Source organism: Panthera uncia, chromosome X, assembly GCF_023721935.1.
Source record: "Panthera uncia isolate 11264 chromosome X, Puncia_PCG_1.0, whole genome shotgun sequence".
In the NCBI taxonomy this organism is placed as follows: Eukaryota; Metazoa; Chordata; class Mammalia; order Carnivora; family Felidae; genus Panthera; species Panthera uncia.
In genome coordinates this window covers 99671993-99695515 of record NC_064817.1, presented here as the reverse complement: position 1 = coordinate 99695515, position 23523 = coordinate 99671993, and the positions used below count along the sequence as shown (strand labels likewise).

Below are 23523 nucleotides of genomic sequence, written 5' to 3'. Positions count from 1 at the left end.
CTTTTGCATCGGACTCGGCTCCCTAGTGGTCTTTGAGGATCACGAATTCTGGGCATAACATTTGGGGGCTCGTCTGGGATCCCCAAGACCCCCGAGGGACCCCCGACCCAGAGAGCCTGACTGGCCACGATTAGTGTCTGTCTGTTTGTTCTGTCTTTTCTGTGTGAGATCATTTCTGGAATTCTGGTAGTGCCCGACGCGGTCTAAGTGGACGCACTGGAGGATCACCGGCCGGGAGTTTCAGAAGATGTTCCGATTCTCCCTTCTGGAGGGACATAGAATCCTCTCATCAGTTTTGGAGGGACGTGGAATCCCCTCAAAGGTCTGAGACGAGGCGGGTCGCTCCCGCTGGTCGGCGTGAGGCCGTCGTCTAGCTTTCGGTTTTGGAGGGACATGGAATCCCCTCATCGGTTGTGGAGGGACGTGGAATCCCCTCAAAGGTCTAAGCTAGCTTTCAGTTTTGCTTCCACGGAGTTGGAAGACTTTCTAGGGGCCCTCTGTTTGTCTGTTTTTGTGTTTCTCTGTTTTGTTCTGTTACTGTTACTGGATGGACATTATGGGACAGACTCAGACTACTCCTCTAAGTATTATGATTGATCACTTTAAGGATGTGAGGGGAAGAGCTAACAACCTCAGTGTGGAAGTCCGAAAGGGTCGGTGGCAGTTTTTTTGTTCTAGCGAGTGGCCAACTTTCAATGTCGGATGGCCACCAGAGGGGACCTTCGACCTCCCTACCATCCACCAAATCAGGAGTATCATCTCTCGGCCTAAGACGGGCCATCTTGATCAGCTCCCTTACATTATCACTTGCCAGGACCTTGTAGAAGACCCACCCTCTTGGCGTAAGCCCTTCCTAGCCCCGCTCCCTCCGGAGCCAAAACCCATTCTTGCTTTGCCGGGGACAAAGAAGAAGAAAAGTCTTACCCAGCCTTCAGCACCCCTCTACCCTGTTCTACAAGGGGGGACTGAAGAAGAATTAATTTTTCCTCCCCCATATAACCCCTCTAGGATGCTGGAAGAACACCATCCTCCCCCTCCGGGGGAGGCAGACGCTGTTCCGAGAGTGGGAGGCGGAAACGCTCCAGTGGGAAGCCCGCCCTTCACCAGACAAAGGGCTCAGAGGGAGCAATCCGCCTCCGCCGCCGACTCCACTATTCTGCCCCTGCAAGCCACCGGACCCCCAGACGCGGAGGGGAATCAGCCCCATCACTATTGGCCTTTCGCCACTAATGACCTCTACAATTGGAAAGCTCAGAATCCTAAGTTTTCCAAGAAACCGGCAGGGCTTATTGATTTATTAGACTCTGTTCTTTTTACCCATCAGCCCACGTGGGACGATTGCCAGCAGCTTTTGCAGGTCCTGTTCACAACTGAAGAAAGAGAAAGAATCCTCAATGGGGCCCGAAAACTAGTTCCGGGCACAGACGGGAATCCCACCACCAACCAGGCTCAGATAGATGCCTCCTTCCCCTTAAGTCGGCCCCAGTGGGATTTCAACACGGCAGAAGGTAAGGAGAGGCTCCGGGTCTACCGCCAGACTCTAATGGGGGGTCTCCGAATGGCTGCTAGAAAGCCAACCAATTTGGCCAAGGTAGGAAATGTACAACAGGGAAAAGATGAATCTCTGGCTGCCTTTTTAGAATGGATCATGGAGGCATTCCGTACCTATACCCCCATGGATCCAGAGGCTCTGGAAAGTAAGGCAGCTGTTATCATGGCCTTTGTAAACCAATCGGCCATAGACATTAGGAGAAAATTACAGAAAATAGATAGACTAGGAGAAAAAAGTCTGCAGGACTTACTGGTGGTAGCTGAAAAGGTATATAATAACCGGGAGTCTCCTGAGGACAAGCAGGCTCACGCCATGGTGGCTGCCAGCAGTAAGCAGACTCGAGACCTGGCCAGAATACTACTAGCTACCACTGCTGACTTCCCCGAGGAATGAGACCTCCGTCTCCGGCAGCTGGCAGACGACACAGGAAAAGGTAAAGGAACCACCAAGGGGGGGGAAGCAGAGGCTGCAGAAGGATCAGTGCACATACTGCAAGGAGATAGGGCATTGGGCCCGAGATTGTCCGAAAAGGGCCAGTGGGAAGGGAAGCAAGACTGATCCAGTAAAAGTCCTAAAGCTAGATGAACTAAGTGATTAGGGGAGTCGGGGTTCGGACCCTGTCCCCGAACCCAGGGTAACTCTTAAAGTGGAGGGGACCCCTGTTGACTTCCTTGTCAACACCAGAGCACAACATTCGGTCCTCTGCACCCCACAAGGAAAACTAGCCAGCAAGAAGTCCTGGGTACAAGGGGCAACTGGTATGAGCCAGTATTCATGGACTACCCGAAGAACAGTAGATTTGGGGATGGGACGGGTATCCCACTCCTTTATGGTAATACCAGAATGCCCCTACCCGCTGTTAGAAGGGGACTTACTGACCAAGATTGGAGCTCAGATAACTTTCAGACAAGGGGGGGCCTCAGGTCACCGATGGCAAGGGCCACCCCATCCAGGTCCTGACCATGAAACTGGAGGATGAATACCGCCTCCACCAGGAGGCACTCCCGAGAGAGGATAATATAGACAGATGGCTACAAGAATTCCCCTCGGTTTGGGCAGAGATGGGGGCAATAGGACTAGCCGCTCATAGGACCCCAGTCCTGGTAGAGCTCAAGCCAGGAGACAGTCCGGTAAGGATCAAACAATACCCCATGTCTCAGGAGGCCCAGAAGGGGATCCAGCCACACATCCGGAGACTACGAAGCCTAGGGGTACTAGTTCCTTGCCAGTCTCCCTGGAACACCCCCCTACTGCCGGTCAAAAAGCCTCACACAAATGACTACTGACCAGTACAAGACCTCCGGGAAGTAAATAAGAGGGTCACGGACATACACCCAACTGTTCCCAACCCATATACTCTCTTGAGCTCCTTGGCGCCTTCCAGGGTCTGGTATACTGTACTAGATTTAAAGGACGCCTTCTTCAGTCTGCCGCTGGCACCCCAGAGCCAACCCTTGTTCGCCTTCGAGTGGCATGATCCGGAGGAGGGCTACAGTGGGCAACTCACCTGCACACGGCTACCTCAGGGATTCAAAAATTTGCCCACCATCTTCGACGAGGCACTACATGAGGACCTGGGTGAGTACAGAAGGGAGCACCCTGGCCTCACCCTCCTACAGTACGTAGATGACATCCTGATTGCTGCCAACACGGCCAAAGACTGTGAGCGAGGGACCCAGGACCTGCTGGCTACCCTGGGGGACTTAGGGTACCAGGCATCTGCGAAGAAGGCTCAGATATGCAGGGAGAGGATAAGTTACCTGGGATATATCCTGGAGGGCGGACAGCGGCGGTTATCAGATGCCAGAAAAAAAACTGTCCTGAAGATCCCTACTCCCACCTCCCAAAGAGAAGTGAGGGAATTCCTAGGATCAGCCGGCTACTGCCGCCTCTGGGTTCCAGGTTTTGCTGAGATCGCCAGGCCCTTATATGAAGCTACCAAAGAGGGGAAAACATTTAAATGGGCTGAAAAAGAAGAAACTGCCTTTAATCAGTTAAAAAAGGCCCTCCTAAGTGCCCCAGCCCTGGGCCTACCAGACATTACGAAGCCCTTCTACCTCTTTGTAGACGAACATAAGGGAATAGCAAAAGGGGTTCTAACTCAAGCCTTAGGCCCCTGGAACCGCCCAGTGGCTTACCTGTCCAAGAAACTAGACCCAGTGGCTGCCGGCTGGCCGCCATGCCTAAGAATTATTGTGGCGACAGCACTCCTAGTCAAGGATGCAGACAGACTGACCCTAGGACAGGAGATCTGGATCACGACCCCACACACCATTGAAGGGGTCCTGAAACAGCCTCCTGATAGATGGATGAGCCACACAAGTGTGACTCATTACCAGAGCCTCCTACTCAACCCTCCACGAGTGCGGTTCCACCCCAGTGCAGCCCTCAATCCTGCAACCCTGCTGCCTGACCCTGACCTAGGTGCTCCACTACATGACTGTGCGGGAATCCTGGAACAAGTACATGGATTCCGGACAGACCTGACCGACCGGCCCCTCCCCGATGCCGAGGCTACTTGGTTCACTGATGGCAGCAGCTTTGTGCGAGACGGACACAGGTATGCGGGTGCAGCGGTGGTCACCGAAACGGACATGGGCGGAGGCTCTACCCTCCGGAACATCAGCCCAGCGAGCAGAGCTTATAGCCCTCACCAAGGCGCTGATGCTGGGAGCTGGAAAATGGCTTAACATCTACACAGACAGCCGTTATGCGTTTGGCACAGCTCATATTCATGGGTCAATTTATCAGGAGAGGGGGTTACTGACGGCAAAAGGACAGACTATAAAAAATAAGCAGGAGACACTTAACCTGCTTACGGCCTTATGGCTTCCTGCCAAGCTAACCATTATCCACTGCCAAGGGCACCAAAAAGCTGATAATCCAGTAGCTAGAGGTAATCAAAAGGCTGACCAGGCAGCCAAGGCAGTAGCCCTTACTTCAGTCCCCACCATGACCATACAACTACTGGACCCGGGAGACACAGTTTTACCAGACCTGCCCAAATACTCCCAGGAGGAGTTACAGCAGATCAAGAAACTCCCCATGGCCCAGGAGATAAAGGGATGGTGGTATACACCTAACAAGGAGCTCGTGCTGCCAGACCGGCTCAGAGTCTCAATATTAGAGCACATGCATCGGTCTACTCACATGGGGGCCCAAAAATTAAAAGACTTAATCCGACATGCCAGAATCAAGATTCACCAACAGGACACCAAAATAGAGCAAGTTGTATCTGCCTGCAAGACCTGCCAACTCACCAATGCGAGGGCCACATCAAATAAAAAAGGAACAAGGCTCAGAGGCACCAGACCGGGAGCCCAATGGGAAGTCAACTTCACTGAAGTCAAACCAGGAAAGTATGGTTATAAATATCTTTTAGTATTTACAGACACCTTCTCTGGCTGGGTGGAGGCATACCCAGCCAAGCATGGAACGGCTCAGACGGTGGCTAAGAAGCTACTAGAAGACATCTTACCCAGGTATGGTTTTCCTGCCATGGTAGGATCAGACAATGGACCAGCTTTTATCTCGCAGGTAACACAGGCAGTAGCCAAGGCGGTGGGGGCAAACTGGAAATTACATTGTGCTTATAGGCCCCAGAGCTCAGGACTGGTAGAAAGAATGAATAGAACCCTAAAAGAGACCCTTACCAAATTAACCATGGAGACTGGCAGGGACTGGGTGACTCTCCTACCGTACGCCCTTTACCGGGTTAGAAACACTCCTTACACTCTGGGTTTTACTCCCTATGAGATCATGTTTGGCAGGCCACCCCCTGTTATTCCCAGCCTTCGAGCTGAACTTATTGCTGAGTTTAAAGATCAAGAACTTTTTCTTTCCTTGAGAGAGCTCCAGAGGGTGCACGAGGACATTTGGCCGCGCCTCTGTGCCATCTATGAGGCTGGCCCGACCCCGACACCTCATCAGTACAGGCCGGGAGACTGGGTCTACATCAAGAGGCACCACCGAGAGACCCTTGAGCCGCGCTGGAAGGGACTCTACATCGTGGTGCTGACAACCCCCACGGCTCTCAAAGTAGACGGCATCGCGACCTGGGTCCATCACACCCACGTTCGGCCAGCAGACCCCTCCTCGATCCGGAAGGACTTTGTCACGCGATGGGCCATCAGTCGGGACCAACACAACCCGCTCAAGCTCAAGCTACAGCGCATTTGACCCACCTAATATTGGTAACTCTGTTAACTCTGCTTGTCATTGCTCATGCTTCCGGGAGTCCCCACGCCCCCCAAAACATCACCTGGCAGATCATAGACACCAGCTTGGGGACAATACTTAATCAGACCTCCCAAAACCACCCCAGGGACACTTGCTTCCCAGAACTTTGTGTAAACCTCCAAACTCTGTTCCCCTTGTCACCATAAATGCAGCCGGTCCCATGATTGGGTCCGTAAGCTACATGACAAGGGGGGAATGAAAGGGCAGGCCTATGCCGGCCGACTCCATCTTGTTCTGTGTCCTTCACCTTGACCACACCTCCTCCCCTTGAGCAACACCCCCCCACCTCACCTGCCTAACAGGACTCGGACCCTTCCCTAGCCAATCTGCTGAGGCCACTGCCATTACCTCACCAACTACCCCTAGGCCCCAATAAAGCCTTTGTCCTTTTGAAACTCGCTCTCTCTCCCCGGTATCTCATTGGTGCAGGTAGGGGGTTGAGCTCGAGCTAGCTCGAATAAAGGCTCTTTTGCTTTTGCATCAGACTCGGCTCCCTAGTGGTCTTTGGGGATCACGAATTCTGGGCATAACAAGGCTGGGTTACTAAAATCCTTCTTTATTTAACATTTTATAGATGTTTTTGTTTTTTATATGCTTCTGCACATTTCATATCAAGATTTTTAAAATAAATTTAATATTGCTGCTATTATTACTGGGACTTTTCCTCTATTATGGTTTCTAAATGCTTTTGTTGGCATGTATGAATTATAATAATTTTTGTAAATTTATGATTTCTTTCTGGCTATATTTTAAAATATTTATAATTCTAGGTGATTTTTAGTTATCTCATTGCGTTTTCAAGGCATAAAATTACTCTATCTGTGAATAATAATGTGTTTGTTGCTTCATTTCTGAAAGTTGTACCTGTTAATTCCTAGCTAGACTTTCTAGAATCACATCAACTAACAGGAATGATAAAAGGCATCTCTATTGCTGGTATATATGAAAGCTGATTTTAATGGAAATTTGTTTCCTGTTTCATTATAAAGTATAACACTGGCAGTTTATTATAGGTGTTTCATTTAGGAAACAAGTAATAGAAAACTCGACTCAAACTGGTTTGAATAATAAGACAATTTTCACCTCATAAATGAAAAGTTAGAGGTAGGACAGGCAGGAGCTAGCCATGGCACAATACCGTCCTTAAGGACCAGTCTTTCTGGTATTGTCCTTGAATTTGGCTTCATAATAGGATGGCTACAGCAATTCAGGTTGCCACATCCAGTAAAATATCCAAAAGAAAAAAAAAAAACAAAAACAACTGTAGATTCCTGAGTCCCTTTCTTAGGAGTGAGAACACTTCATAGAAGTCCTCCAACAGAATTTCTCTCATATTTTATTGGGTAGAATTGGGTTAAATATTTGTTTCTAAATCAATCATTAACAAGGAGAGTGTGACTACCTTAAGTAGCTTAGAGTAACATTTTAAGGTTGGAATGGATATTGATGAATCAACCACATTGACCATAAAAATGCATTCTGATTTCATTACATATTACTTTTTCTAGGCAATACTCTTCTACCTTTTTGGTATTATAATAGTATTAATCTGTAAGTCATCATAGCAGTTGGGAAGAGCACAGGATTTGGAGTCATAAATAAATACTGTATTAGTTTTAAGAGTTTTTGTTGGAATCTTCAGGGTTTTCTGCATATAAAATCATATAATCTGCAAACAGAAAAATTTTATATCCCCTTTTCCAATTTGGATGCTTTTATTTTAAATTCTTGCCTAGTTGCTCTGGAAAAAATTTCCAGTTCTATGTTGAATAGGAGTGGGGAGGGTGGAAACCCTTGTCTTTATCCTGATTTTAGCAGGGAGGCTTTCACCTTTTTACCATTCAGTCTGAGCTCAGCTGTGTTTTTCATATATGGCCTTGATTATGTTGAGGTACCTTTCTTCTATAACCAATTTGTTAATTTTTTTATTATAAAAGGATATTAAATTTTTCAAATGCTTTTTCTGCATCTATTGAAATGGTCATATGATTTTTATCTATCATTCTATTAATGTAGTATGTCACATTTATTGATAGGTGTATGTTGAACCATATTTGTATCCTCAGGATAAATCCTACTTCATCAAGAATCCTATGATTTTTTTTAATGTGATTTTGAATTTAGTTTGCTAGTACTTTTTTGATAATTTTTACATGTATATTAATCAAGGATTTTGGTGTACATTTTTTTTAAGTTTATTTATTTTGAGAGAAAGAGAGAGAGCAGGGGAGGGACAGAGAGAGATGGAGAGAGAGAATCCTAAGCAAGCTCCACACTGTCAGTGCAGAGCCTGACGCAGGATCTCAATCCCATGAACCATGAGATCATGAACTGAGCCAAAACCAAGATTCAGATGTTTAACCGAGACACCCAGGAGACCCTCTTTTCTTTCAATGTCCTTATCTGACTGCGGTATCAGGGTGATGCTGGCCTTGTAACATGAGTTTGAAAATATACCCCTCCTCTTCAACTTTTTGGAAGATTTTGAGAAGGATTGGCAGTAATTATTTCTTAAGTATTTGGTAGAATTCACCTGTTAAATCATTTAGCCTTGGGCTTCTTCTTTGTTGGGAAGTTTTGGATTACTTCTTCAATATCCTTACTTGTTATTGGTCTGTTCAAATTTTCTATTTCTTCCTGATTCAGTCTTTGTTGTTGTGTTTCCAGGAATTTATCCATTTCTTTTAGGTTATCCAATTAGTTGGCATGCAATTGTTGATAGTAGTCTCTTATGATGTATTATATATCTCTGGTTTCAGTTGTAATGTTTTCTCTTTTATTTTCTGATTCTATTTATTTTAATCTCCTCCTTTTTTTTCTTAGCCTGGCTAAAGGTTTGTCAATTTTGTTTATCTTTTCAAAAATCTAACTCTTAGTTTCATTGATCTTTTATATTGTTTTTCTGGTCTCTATTTCATGTATTTCTGCTCTGATTTTTCTTATTTCCTTCCTTCTGCTAACTTTGGGCTTTGTTTTTTTCTAGTTCTTTAAAGTGTAAAGTTAGTTTATTTATCTTTATTTTTTCTTAAGGTAGGTTTTCATAACTATACACTTTTGTCTTAGTGCTTTTGCTGCATCACATAAATTTAATTTTGTTGTTTTTTCACTTTTTTGTTTCAAAGTATTTTTTTGAATACCTTGTTGATTTCTGCTTTGTTTCATTGGTTGTTCATAAGTGTGTTGTTGAATTTCTACACATTTGTGTATTTTCCAGTTTTCCTTGTTATTGATTTCTAATTATATATTATTGCTTTTCCTTGTTATTGATTTCTAGTTTTATATTATTGTAATCAGAAAAGATACTTGGAATTATTTCAAACATCGTACATTTGCTAAGACTTGTTTTGTGACCTATTATATAATCTGTCCTGGAGAATATTTCATATATGCCTAAGAAGAATGTGTGTTATGCTGCTCTTGGGTATAATTTTTTTGTATATATCTGTTAGGTCCATATCCAATGATTCTTTACTGATATTTTGCCTAGATTCATTGTTGAAGGTGGAGTATTGAAATTCCTTACTACTATTGTATTGTTGCCCACTTATCCCTTCATATCTGCTAGTATTTGCTTAGCGTATTTAGGTTCCTCCAAGTTGGGTGTATATACATTTACAGTTGTTATATTCTTTTATGTATTGACTGCTTTATTATTATATAATGAATTTCTTTTCTCCTGCTACAGTTTTTACTTGAAGTCTATTTTTTCTGATACAAGGACATGTACCCATGCTCTCTTTTTGTTTTTCATTTGCATGGAATATCTTCCTTATCCCTTCACTTTGATTCCCTGGTGTCCTTGAAGCTGATGTAAGTTTCTTGAAAGTAACATATAGTTAGGTCTTTTTTTTTAATCCATTCATCTACTCTATGACTTTTTATTGGAGAATTGAGTCCAGTTACATTTAAAGTATTTATTGATAGGTAAAGATTTATTAATGTCAATTTATTAGTTGTTTTCTGGCTGTTTTGTGGTTTCCTTATTCCTTTCTTCCTCTTTTGCTGTCTTTCTTTGTGAATTGATTTCCTATGGTGGTATGTTTTGTTTCTCTTTATCTTTTGTGCATTTACTATAGGTTTTGGCATTGTGGTTACTATGAAGCTTACACAAAATATCTTATAGATATAACTATTTTACACTGATAACATATCTTTGATCACATACAAAAACTCTATTCTTTTACTTCCCCTATATATATTTTTGATGTCACAATTTACATCTTTTTATATTGTGTATACATTCACAAATTATTATAACTATAGTTATTTTTAATACTTTTTCCTTTCAACCTTTATACTAAAGTGATATTAGAGTATTCTGAATTTCACTATATACTTAACTTTACCAGTATGTTTTATACTTTTATACATTTTTATGTTACTAATTAATACCTTTTTATTTCAGCTTGAAGAACTCCTTCAATATTCCTTGTAAGGAAGGTTTAGTGGTGAGGAATTCCCTCAGCTTTTATTTGTAAAATTCTTTATCTTTCCTTCATCCCTGAAAGACAACTTTACTTGGTAAAGTATTCTTAGTTGGCAGGGTTTTTTTTTTCTTCTTCTCCCTTGTCCCTGACCTATAAGGTTTCTGCTGAGATATCCACTAATAGCCTTATGAAGATTTCCTTCTATGTGAAAATATTTGTTTTCTTTGTTGCTTTAAAAATTCTCTTTTTCTTTGATTTTAGACAGTTTTATTATAATGTACTTTGAACAATATTATTTTTTAAAATTTTCAGGTGATCTATTAGCTCCATGAACTTGGATGTCTTAATCTCTCCTCAGATTTGGGAAGTTCTCAGCAATTTTTTTAAAAAATAAGCTTTCTATACCTTAAATCCCCTTTCTCTTTCTGGGACTCCAATAATGCATAGATTCCTTCTTTTAACCATATCCCACAATTAATCTATGATTTCTTCACTCTTTTTCCTTCTTTTTTCTTTGTGCTCATCTAAATGGATGATTTTAAATGACCTGTCCTCATGTTTACTATTCTTTTCTTTTGATTAGTCAAGTCTGATGTTTAAGCTTTCTATTGGATTCCTTAGTTCAATCAATGTATTCTTCAACTTTAAGATTTCTGGAGTTTTAAAAATGTTTTGTACTTCTATGTTGAACTTCTCATTTTGCCCATGCATTGTTTTAATGATTTTATTTAGTTATTTACTGTGTTTCTTGTAAGTCTCTGATTTTTTATTAAAAGGATCATCCTGAATTTTTGTCAGATAGTTCATAGGTTTTCATTTTGTTATGGTATGGTCAGACATCGAAGTTTTATTAGTTTCCTTAGGTAGAATCATGTTTCCTTGATTATTTGTGATTCTTATGGCCTTGTGTTGGTGCATACACAGTTGAAGAAGAACCTCTTCTAGTTGTTATAGACTGACTTTTGTGAGCAATTCACTTCACCAGCCAACCCATCCAGAGATTCTAGATAGGTTATCTGGTAGAGTCTATAAGCAGACTTGCTGTTGGAGTCCTTGGGTGGGTAGGTTTGGTGCCTAGTTCAACATGAGCAAACCTAGTATTTAGGTATACAGGCATGGCTCCATGGATTCAGACCTGCAGCTTGGGTTCAATGGGGCAGGAGTGGTGCTTGGGTCTATGGTGATGGGTTTGGACATGAGTTTACATGGGCAAACCTGGATTCTGGTTCCACAGGGGCCAACCAGGCACCAGAGACCACTGGTATGGGCCTAGCACTTGGGTCCTTGGGAACCTGTCTTGTACTGGGACATGCCATGAGCCTGTTTTCATAGAAGTTAAGCTGGAGGCTGGGGCCTTGGTGGCAAGACTGCGGATTTGGTCTGTAAGGTCTAGTTTCTTGCTGGGGTGGGATGGGTGCTTGGGTCCATGGGAGCCAATCTTGAGGCTTGACTTTGCCCAGTTTTTGATATTGATTTTAGGGGTGTTTTGTTTAAATTGGATATTAAAGTGCATTAAAATATTTATCCAACATCGTGGTTTATATTCTTTATTTATTGTCTATTTTGACATGTGGATTTTTTTCCTTAAGTTTTTTTAATGTTTAATTTATTTTTGAGAGAGAAAGAGAAAGAGTGAGCAAGCAGGTGACAGGCAGAGAGAGAGGGAGACACAGAATCCAAAGAAGCAGGCTCCAGGCTCTGAGCTGTCAGCACAGGGCCAGACACAGGGCTCGAACTCACCAACTGTGAAATCATGACCTGAGCTGAAGTTGGACACAACTGACTGAACCACCCAGGCCCCCTACATGTGGATGTTTTATTTTTTTTTTATTTTTATTTTTATTTTTAGCGTTTATTTATTTTTGAGACAGAGAGAGATAAAGCATGAACGGGGGAGGGTCAGAGAGAGGGAGACACAGAATCCAAAACAGGCTCCAGGCTCTGAGCTGTCAGCACAGAGCCTGACGCGGGGCTCGAACTCACGGACCGTGAGATCATGACCTGGGCCAAAGTCGGCCGCTTAACTGACTGAGCCACCCAGGTGCCCCATGTGGATGTTTTAATTTTTAGTATTTAAGTATATTTAAAACTATTGCTGTTTTCCTATCTTTATTTTATGAAATAATCCTTTCCTGTCATCCATGGAAAACTTCCCTACCCCAAGATCAAGTCTTTCACCTGTATTTATTTCTCTTTGTGTAGTTTGACTTTTTTTTTTTTTTTTTTTTTTTACATATTTCTTCAGTCAGGAATTTATTTTGGTTTATGGTATGAGAAAATAAGTTAACTTTTCCAATTGTTGACCAATTTCATGAAGACGATTTGTTGACTAATAAATCTTCTACCTTCTTTTTTGAAATGGTACCTTTATCAGATGTAAGTACTTAACTATGTTGTGTTTGTTTCTAATCTATTCTGCTTATCTCCATATCTATTCCCTCACCAGTGAAATATTTTATGAGCTACAGCATACCATGAACCTTTGTTATTTATTGTCAACTACACAGTTTTAATTCTGCTGTTGCAGTTTTAATTTCTTCAAGATAGTTTACTTTAGCTGGCATCCTTTTTAACTATAATTGTCTCTATCCTTTTTTTTTTTTCAAAATCCCATTCTTATGCTTCTTTATGACTTATATCTCATTCTTATATATCATATTAACTCAGTAATAATACCATTTTCCTAAAATATTTTTGTTTTTTTAAGAATTTACTTTAGAAGTATGATTTTCTGCAACTCTTAAATGATATCTACATGAGCTAAAACCTTGTTTAATTGTTTACAAATTTAACTTTTACTCTTTTTCCATTCTTAATTGAATAAAGATTATCCAAATTCAATATTTGCCAACAGGAAGCACACATTAGATTGCCCCTATTCCTACATGCTTTCCATTTGAGGATGAGTAGAATCATTTCTCAGATGTGTTGCTGGAAAGTAAATTAACAGTAGAGAGCCTACTCTAATTTCTGGTAACTAGCAAACTTTCATTTTGTTAAGTTCTATTCTCCTCAATTGTGATTATTTCTTATCCCTAATGGCTTGATATTTTAGCATTCCAAACCACCAGTATTCAAAGCGTGACTCCTGAACCAATAGCATCAGCATCATCAGTGGACTTGTTAGAAATGCAGATAATCAGACTCCACCTCAAACCTACTACAGACAACTACAATCCAACTTGATATATTATCTATGTTCTTTTCATCTCCACCCTGAGCTACAGGTTTTTGTTATAAGAATAGCACTTTCCCAGCATACTATCCCAAACCCTACACATACAGAGTTTGCCAGGGACAAACCCATCACATTTCTTCCCCAGTTGTTTTCGGGGAGTCATAGTCTCCAAATAGGTATAGTAGAGGATGTATTGTATTGGTAGTGGTATGGGGAGTACAGTTCTTGTGCCTCTTCAATAAATGAGTATCACCTTAATATTGATAGTAAAAAAAAAAAATGTTATCCAGTTTTCTGTTTTGTATTGACTCTGGGAGAAATCCTAATGTGTTTCTTACCTTATTTCTGCTTAGGAGATTTGTTCTGTTTAAAGTGTCAAAACATACATGGTCCATTAACTGTGTTCTTAATTCATTTCCACAGACTACATTGTTTGTGAAATGTACTTTCAAATTATCAAATTGGGTTAACTTTCACTCCTACTTTTAGTGTTATTTTAACTTATCTTCCCCCAAACTCCACTTGTTTTCTTGTTGTTGTTGTTGTTGTTTATTTGCTTTTTTTTATATGTATACATTGGCAAAGGAAACAAAAGCAGAATTAAACTATTGGGGCTATATCCACTTGTTTTATAGGTATTTTGTGTCAGACTTCGTATTTTTGTATTCAGTGTTTGTGCAGATACCTGAGCCTTACACAAGATTCATAGCATCTGGATTGCAGTTAAATGAGATTTAGGGATCTACATATTACTATTATCCACAAATATGTTTTATGTACAATTAAAGTTGAATACATCCTTGGTCTAGAAGCATTCATGGGGAAGATCTCAGAATTTTAGCACTTCTTGAGTGAAAGAACATGCTTGTTTATAGTGAAGGGTACTTTTTATTTTATTTTTCCTTTTCACTGTATGCTAAGAAGTCAAATGACTGTTAGAGATTTGTTTTTGTAAGTTCTTTATGATCTATACCTTTTGTATTTTGATACCTTCAATAATTTCATGCTACAGTGATTTACTGAAAGATTAGTTCTGTATGTTTGTGTGCATGCACCTTCACACAGGTATAAATTTCCCAACAATTTGAGTAGAAAGAGCAATGGGCTAGAATCCAGGAGAATGAGTTTTATTCCTGAATTTTTCCTTGAATTTTCTCAATTATGGTCTTGCTATCTCTTATGGAATTGATAAGAATGGGAATTGCTAAAATTGCCGAAGTAAAAGGGCAGCTCTTAAAAGTTGATAGTCATACAGAACATAGTATCTGGAGGGAATAACAACAGAATATATTTGGTGTTAGTATTTGTCCACATGGAGAACGTTGGATGTAGATGAAAAGAGTATGTCAAAGATCTGGTTTCTAAAAATGAGGTCCAACATGGTGACTATGTCTTTGGGGGAAAAAAAAGCAAGGCAGAAGCCCAGTTATCAAAATCTGGCTTGAATTAGCATAGGACAATTTGATGCTGATTGATACTGAAATAGAGGTCTCTAAATCTCTTTTGCCTAAATTCAGGATTGGTTCTATGACTGTGAGCTTCCAAGCAAGGACCAAGAGATATAAATGATGGCTATTGACAGGAAACCTGACAGAGCATAACAGATGATTTAAGCTTTCTAAGGTGAGGTCTTATTTTGGCCTGTGTTCACCAGAAAGCAGACCTGATACAGAAGATTTTCATACTATTGTTTTATTACAGAGTCAAGTCTCAGGGAGAAGGAGTGAGGAACCAGAAGAGAAAATCAGGGAAGGAAGAAGAGCTAATATGAGGAGGTGTTATTGAGCTGGCTACTGTTAAATGTGATTGCCTGATTCTTGGAACTGATAGCCCTCTATGTTGTATAGACTATGTAGACTGTCCCTGGAGGGCAAGGGTGTGAAGAGACAGCAGAAGGAATAATTTGTTCATTTGCTCCTCCCATTGGTCAAAGATTTACTCATGGGGCTTTAGTTCCTCTGTATTTCTAATTTGCTCATACATGGGCAAGGATACTGATCCCATGACAGTGTTTATGGTAATATTAACAGGAAACCCTGGGGTAGGAGGCAAGAACCATACTATGAGGGCAGGATGCCAGGGACTCTGACATTGCACTTGTAAAAAAATTGGTGAAAGCCAAAATGACCACATAACTTATAGTCCAATTTAAAACACTTATGACAGTGAAAGGGGACAATGTTAATAATCAAAATGAGACAAAAGATTTACAAACTCTTCCAGTCAAACTGTGATGTATGGTCATGTAATGAGATCCCAGGCAGAAGTGGGAAAAAGACAAAAGAGAGAGAGTGAGAGAGAATTATAATGATTATAGGAAGTGTCTGAGATAGTTCCTTTCATTCACAAATATGATGAATTTTATGTAATTAATTAAACAGTTTTCTTTGTTTTTTTTTTAGCAACTTTTTTTTAAAGTCTTAAATAGAAACCAACTATGTGGAACAAATTAAATCAGAGCTATTCTGATTGAAGTAAAAAAAGTAGGACTTAGAGACCTGCCTATTTCCTCTAACAATTTATCCCCTGCGTGGAGAAATCTTTAGAGCAACACTGTCCTATGGAAATGTTATGTGAGCTACAACTGAGAGATGAATAAGTGATTTTAAATTTCTAATAGCCATGTTAAACAAGTAGGAAGAAGTAGATGCAGTTAATTTTAGTCATATATTTCATTAACCTAATGTATTAAAAATATTAGCTTCAATATGTTACCAATATAAAATTATTAATGAGATATTTACATTTTTGGATTAAATCTTCAAAATATAATGTGTATTTTACAACTATAGCATATCTCAATTTGGACTATTCACATTTCAAGTGCTCGAGAGCCATATGTGGTCAGTCGTGACCTTGTTGTATAGCAGCACAAGTGCTCATGAAAGCATGGTTTGAAACATTTCACAATAAAGGAATGCTTTACCAAGGGCTCTCACTTCTTGATACAGTTCAATGTACCACTATCCATGAAAAAACTTTTTAAATTTTGTTTATTAATTCCAAATATACATTGAGAAAAATATAAGAAAGAAAGCAGTTAATTTTTTCAAAAAGTCCAGTTTCATATTTGTGAAGAATTGACCATTCTGATATTCTTACCCACTGAGATTCGCAAGGGAACAGATTTAGTTCTTTAATGGAATCAAATAGACTTTCATTTTAATATCATTGAAATAAAGTGATAGAGCACTGATTATGATCTCAATTTGATTGAATAAAATCTTTTTGGTATGATAGTTCTAACTCTTAAAGTTTCAATACATTAATAGGATGTACTTTTATGACTATTTTAAAAATCCATAAGAAATTAACATTTTATGAGGTTGGGGCTGGGGGGGAAATTGGGTGAAGGTTGTCAGGAGGTACAAACTTCCATTTATAAGATAAATAAGTGGTAGTAATGTAATGTACAACATGATGCCTATGGTTAACACTGCTGTATAATATATGAAAGTTGTTAACAGAGCAAATCCTAAGAGTTCTCATCACAAGGGAAAAAAACTTTTTTTGGTCTAAATGAGATGATGGATGTTAACGAAGCTTTCTGTGGTGATCCTTTCACAATATATATGTCAAATCATTATGCTGTACACCTTAAACTTATACAGTGCTATATTTCAATTATATCTCAATAAACTAAAAAAGAAATCCACACTTTTACTTTCCATAGGTGACTAGTAAAAAGGTAAATTAGCCTCATAATGAAGGAACCAAAAAAGAAATATCAAAGAGAAGTCTTCCCTTTTGAGTTTCTATGCACTTATCCCTAAAATGGCCAGTTCTAGTCTACTCTGTTTATTCTTAGGAGGGCTTCAATTCTAGTTGTTTTAGTAATAAGGATAAGTTGCTCTAGTGCAGTGATTTCCAACTTTCTAAATTCCAGGAATACCTTATAGAAATGAAATCTTATAAATATAATATGTTCAACAGATAAAAGCAAATCATTTCAAGGAGGGGTTTTGGAGCCTCACTTTCTGCTTTCATTTTCCTCCTTGAGGATATTATGCATAACCTTAGGTTTTCCTGAGCACTGTTGGACAAACACTACTCTAAACCATGAACATTTTCTGACCTATGCCTTTGAAAATCAATAGCATCCACTTTCTGGGTAGTTGATACAAATTATGTTTAGAGAACCAGCCTATGAGTATAGAATATGTGAATCCAAACTGTGTGGCTCAAAGATGGGACAAAATGCCTCTTCATAATAATAACTTTCTCTACTCACTTCCATTCCATTCATTTCAAAAACGTTTTATTGGATACATGCATTGTCAATGAACTGTATAAGGTGGTAAGAAAAATAGAAATGAATTAGACAAAGCCCCTGTCTTCAAAGAGAGTATCATCTTCTTAATAGTTTAGTAACTGATTACATAGCTATTTAATAAGGGATAGATAATCTAGATAGTCATTAATTCAACAAATATTCACTGAAGCCTACTATGTTAGAGAAAATCCACCATGCATGGCTGGGAATGGAGAATGGAAAATTGAGTAAGAAAATTTTCATCCTTAAAGAATGCATATAAAGGAAGAAAATAAAAACATACACCTTGATACTGATTTATGCCTTAAGTAATTGCTATTATAGTATAAAATATAAGTGCATTTTTAAAATATATGTGTGGATTATATCCTTGGCGTTGTTTAATCTTATGCTCTGGAAGCAACATTAGCCTATTACTGAATTTTGCTTTGTAGTATTAGTAGTGGAAGAAGTGATTAATTGTTTTATATCTGTGGGATGGTATAGAGCCTCCAATATTAAGATTTTGTTGTTGAATTATTATATTAGTGCCCCAATTATAATGAGTAGAGTTAATACTTTCATTCATCAGATTTCACATTTTAGCTATGTGTTTTTCAGGAATCACAATAAGCAAAACAATACACTGAGTAGTGAAAAAAACACATGAACTTGATCCAAAATACCTCTTTCAAGCCATCATGGAACAACCAATTGACTTAGCATTATTTTTTAGAGTATGTTCACTGATTTAATGATTGTTGTTAATTGCTTCATTACAGCTGATACAGTATTGTATCTGAGGCTGTAGCTAAGGAGAAGGTATATTAAAAGAGGTGATAGACTGAGCAATAACAAGGGAGGAGATAGAGGTAGCAGAATGAACAATTATAGAATAATGTGTTGCATGTTCTTATGTGATATCAAGCATTCTCCAGCAGCTAAGTAACTCCAGACAGGCATAAAGGAACAACAGCAAAAAAGCATAAAAATTGAAACCCATAGGTTGATCTGCCTTTTATAAGAGTAGTTCCTTAACCCAAATGGAGCACTAATTAGTGGCAAGTTTCAATGTGTCTGGGAAAAATGTGAAGGGGAAACCAGAGTCCCTTATCTACTGAAATGGCCTTCTTCCCAGATCCTCCCCACCCATTTTGTAGAAAGACATAAGTTGATTGTGGCTGGACTCGGCACTTCAAAGAATCCCCAACTCCTCTGCTACATCTTTCAGAATGAATGACATCTGGCAGTTGCAGCTAACATTAAGATTTAATTAAGGAAAAAAGTGGGAGAATACCTAAGTGTATGATTTGATAAATTGTTACCCAACAATGTACGGGAATGAAGCGTTTTGAAAATCAAAAAGTCTATTTAGTAGATATTTATCGTATACATATATTACTATTATTCATAGAATTAGAATACAAATAAAATAGATCTAATACAGACCATGTGCTGGGCATAATTTAATCTTCCCTTGTTGATTGAGAGAACACTTCAGTATAGCGTATCACTGACAATCTATAATTATGAATATAAGTTCTCCCAATAAATACAGCATTCCAGTTGGATTTTATCTATTTAGACAACTTTATTTGGTTTATGAGACACAGCCAAATGAATAGGAACAAAATTTATTGAAGATAATCCATCATAATTTGTCATCTGTATACTAGGTATCTGTCCTCATAGCTATGAAACAATGGAAAGATAGTTTATATCAAAATGAATAGGTATACATGTATTCCTTACTGAATTAAAATTTAGCTAAACTTTTCACATTTATATTTAATTCTAAAATATTGTAATAATAATATGTTTTCATTCTATTAATGACCTCATACACAAGGAGACAGTTTGCCGGTATTATGATTCACTATGCATAAAACTCAGAAGGCTGTTGTAAAATCTTTAAATCACAAATCATCATGGATAAAAATGAATAGTAGAAGCAAAATGCAAGGTTATAAAAACTACTATCAACAAGTAAATGTCATGAAAACATAAATTATTTTTCACCGAGCAGGATAACAACACGAATAAGAGAACATGTAATAAATAACTTGTTATGATAAATTCAGTACAATAAAACAATTCATTGAAAGCTTGTGATAAAATATTCAGTGTACAACATACATAAATATACCTTAGCACTGTTTAAAAGGCCCCTTTACTTTAACAAGTCACATAAACTGCCAACAGCAATTTATATAACTATAAGGAAAACTGAGTTTGATACTTATCCTTTTATCATGATCTTTTTTTTTTTTTTAACTCAAAATACCAGAAAGCCTTACATTTTAAAGTTATGTGAAATGTTTGGAAGTCCCCAACGTATTCCTGAATCTGATACTTAAGATTACTTTGGCTATGATGGTACTTATGATAAATAGCAGTACTTCAAAAATCATAGCTTCCATGACATTCTCTCTTATTTAAGGGGAATCTAAAAGGAGCGATAAAGTCTCCAACTTCACTATCTGACTTCTATACTTCATTAATTTGTTTAGATGAGTATTAAAACGAATGTCTGTATGTATTTACTAAATCAGTACTTGGATGATATAAGCCAATGTATCCTAGCCTCACCTTATCATAAAAATCACCTAGGACTTTAAAAATGCAGATCTCCGGGGACGCCTGAGTTGCTCAGTCGGTTAAGCGTCCAACATCAGCTCAGGCCATGCTCTTGCGGTTCACGAGTTCAAGCCCCATGTCGGGCTCTGTGCTGACAGCTTAGTGCCTGGATCCTGCTTCAGATTCTGTGTCTCCCTCTCTCTCTGCTCCTCCCCCACTCATGCTCTCTCTCTCTCTCTAAAGTAAATAAAAACATAAAAATTAAAAAAAAAATTCAGATCTCCATTTGTCATCCCAAACCTACTCAATCTAAATATCTAGGTAAGGACCCCAGAGCAAATTGGAGGCACTGCTAAAAACTATTGTGTAAACATTTTTTAAAATTCCATATGTAACTGAAAACATATGGTATTTGTCTTTTTCTATTTTTCACTTAACATAATACTCTCTAGGTTCATCAGTGTTGTTGTAAATGGCAAGAGCTCATTCTTTTATGTGACTAATACTTCATTATATATATATGTATATATATATATACACATATATATATAATCTCCATATGGATATATATATACAGAGAGATATAGATAGAAATACGTCACATTTTCTTTATCCAGACTTTATTCTGAATACCTGGAATTCCTCCTAAAGGAGAAAACAGTTTCCTTGAAGTTAACTCAATAATTTAATATATATTTATAGAGTGTTTATTCAATAGACTATAAAGCATGATGGTTCTTACTGTTTCATAACTCTGGAAGTGGACTACCTGGATACTAAATTCTGGCATTGCAACTTACTAACTGTGTGACTTTGTTTGTGTTACCTAAACCTTAGTTTCCTCTGTAAAATAGGGATAGCAGTTTACATACTTCATAATGTGAGGATTAAATATGTTTTTATGTGTAAAAAAATCTATACCTGGCACAAAAATGCTAAAGAAATGCTTACCACTAATTTATTGACTATTACTGTGATTATTACTAATATAGGCAATATTCTATAGTTTGGTTGGGGGTGAAGTTACAAATGAATAGGAGCTCTTTAGTAACTCATAATTTAGTATAGGATACAAGTACATTGCCATATTAGTTGTCTTTTGCTACCATGACAAATTACCACAAATTTAGCAGCTTTAAATTTATTTTCTCATAATTTCTGTAAGTCAGAAGTCCAGGTACAATGTGGCACAGCTAGATTGGCTGCTTAGGTTCTCACAAGGCTAAAGTCAAGGTAGTGAACCAGATTGAGCTTTTATCTGTAAACTCTGAGAAAGAACCTCACTTTCAAGCTTATTCACGTTACTGGCAGAATTCATTTCCTTGAGGCTGAGGATAGAAACAAGATGCAGGTTTCCTTGCCAGCTGTCTGCTGGGGGCTACTCTCTTGTCCTAGAAGCTGGTTATATTTCTTTTTACTGTGGCCCTTTCCATCTGCAAAATAACAATGATGTGTTGAATCTTTCTCATGACTAGAATTTCTCAGCCTTCCCCTACTGCCTTTCTTTCCTGTTTTGAAGAGCTAATCGCATTATATTTGGCCACACTAATAATCCAAGATAATCTACCTGTTATAAGGTCAGATGATTAATGACATTAATTATATCTGCAAAGTCCCCTTTTCTATTGTAACTTAACATATTCAGGGGAGTAACACCAGACAGTGGAAATTATGGTGGCCAAAATTCTGCTTATCTCAGCGAATAATTATAATACATAATATTAAGTCTAAAGGCACAGAATTTTTTATTGACAGCATTAAATTAAAATCCCAGTTCCATCATGCTTACCAGTGATTAGTTTTCCTCACCTGTACTGAGGGGTTGGGAATATACCAATCTCACAGGGCTCTTAAGATTATAATATGTGAAGTCTTTGTAAACCTAAACACTACTTAAGTGTTAGCCAACTTGATAAAGTTTTGTACAAATTCAATGAAAATGGAAAAGAGTGCTTAATTCTATCTAGAAGAGTAAAGGAACACTTTGTAGAAGAAATGCCATTTAAGTCAGATGATAAAGTATAGGTGTATAAGGCTGCCTGTTTTATAGCAGCCACTAATGAACATTTAAAGCATGTTAAATGCCAGAGGTTGTGTTAAATATCTTATGTGCTAAATGTGTTAAAAGATCATTGAATTCTACTAACCCAAGAAGGTAGGTTTTATTAATTCCACTGTATACATGAAGTTGATTTTGATCAATAGCGTTCAAAGAGAAAGTGGGAGTGCATGTTGGAATCACTTGAACACTTTCAAACAACTGTGCATATATATGTATATATATGTATATATATATATCTGGAGATGTACACAAAATTGTTCTAAATATTTATTTATTTACTTACTTATTTACTTATTTATTTTTGAAGGATAGATGGGGAGGTGGGAGAGGGCAGAGAGAGAGGGAGAGAGAAAATCCCAAGCACACTTCATATCATCAGTGCAGAGCCTGATAATGGAGCTTGAACCCACGAACCGTGAGATCATGACCTGAGCCAAAACCAAGAGTCAGACAGACGCTTAACCGACTGGGCCACCTATGTGCCCGGAGACGTAAATAAAAATTTTAAACTGTGTTACATTCTCTTGAAAGGAATTAAGGTAAGAACTTGAGACTTTCACTTTTCACTTTGTTGCAAACACTGTTTATGTCTCCCCACAGCCATTCTCCTTTTCTTCAATATACTATCCCACATTTTTACCTGGACATATGGCTATCCAGAATGAAAACTCCATTTCTCAGCCTCCTTGAAACTAAATTCGGCCATGGAAATGAGTTTTGTCTACCTATGTGATGTACGCTGAAGGGCTTTGTGTGATGTAGTAGTTTTTTAAGGCTGCCCTAGTCTTAGTACCATAAACTGAGTAGCTTAAATGACAAACATTTATGCTCTCAGTTTTGGTGGCTAGAAGCCCAAAGTGTCAGCAGGGTTGGGTCTTTTGAGGACTGTGAGAGAAGCTTCTATTCCAAGCCTTTCTCTTTGGCCTGGAGATGGCTATGCTCTCTCTGTGTCCATATATGTCTTTTGTCCAAATGTCCCCTTTATATAAGGACACAAGTTATTTTTAGATTAGGGCCACCTTAATGATCTCATCTTAAGTAATACATCTCCCATTACCTGATTTCAAAATAAGGTCACATTCTGAGGTACTGGAGGTCAGGACTTCAAAATACGAATTTAGGAGTACATAAATCAACCTATAATGTGATTTGTCATAAAATGTCTTTAAATGAGAAAGGAAGGTAAATCCTTCTCTTCAGTGTTCCCTTCTTTACAATAGAATGCAAACATGATGT

At 38.7% G+C, this 23523-nt stretch overlaps 1 protein-coding gene across 1 annotated transcript; it reads left to right on the top strand.

Moving 5' to 3' along the window:
- Nucleotides 1-556: 556 nt before the first annotated feature.
- LOC125931950 (uncharacterized) lies at nucleotides 557-6061 on the top strand. Its single transcript, XM_049644246.1, is given in 4 exon segments — nucleotides 557-1915; nucleotides 1947-2462; nucleotides 2464-4142; nucleotides 4144-6061. Coding segments are annotated over 4 exon segments (5142 nt in total). The 3' UTR covers nucleotides 5732-6061.
- The last annotated feature ends 17462 nt before the right edge of the window (nucleotides 6062-23523 follow it).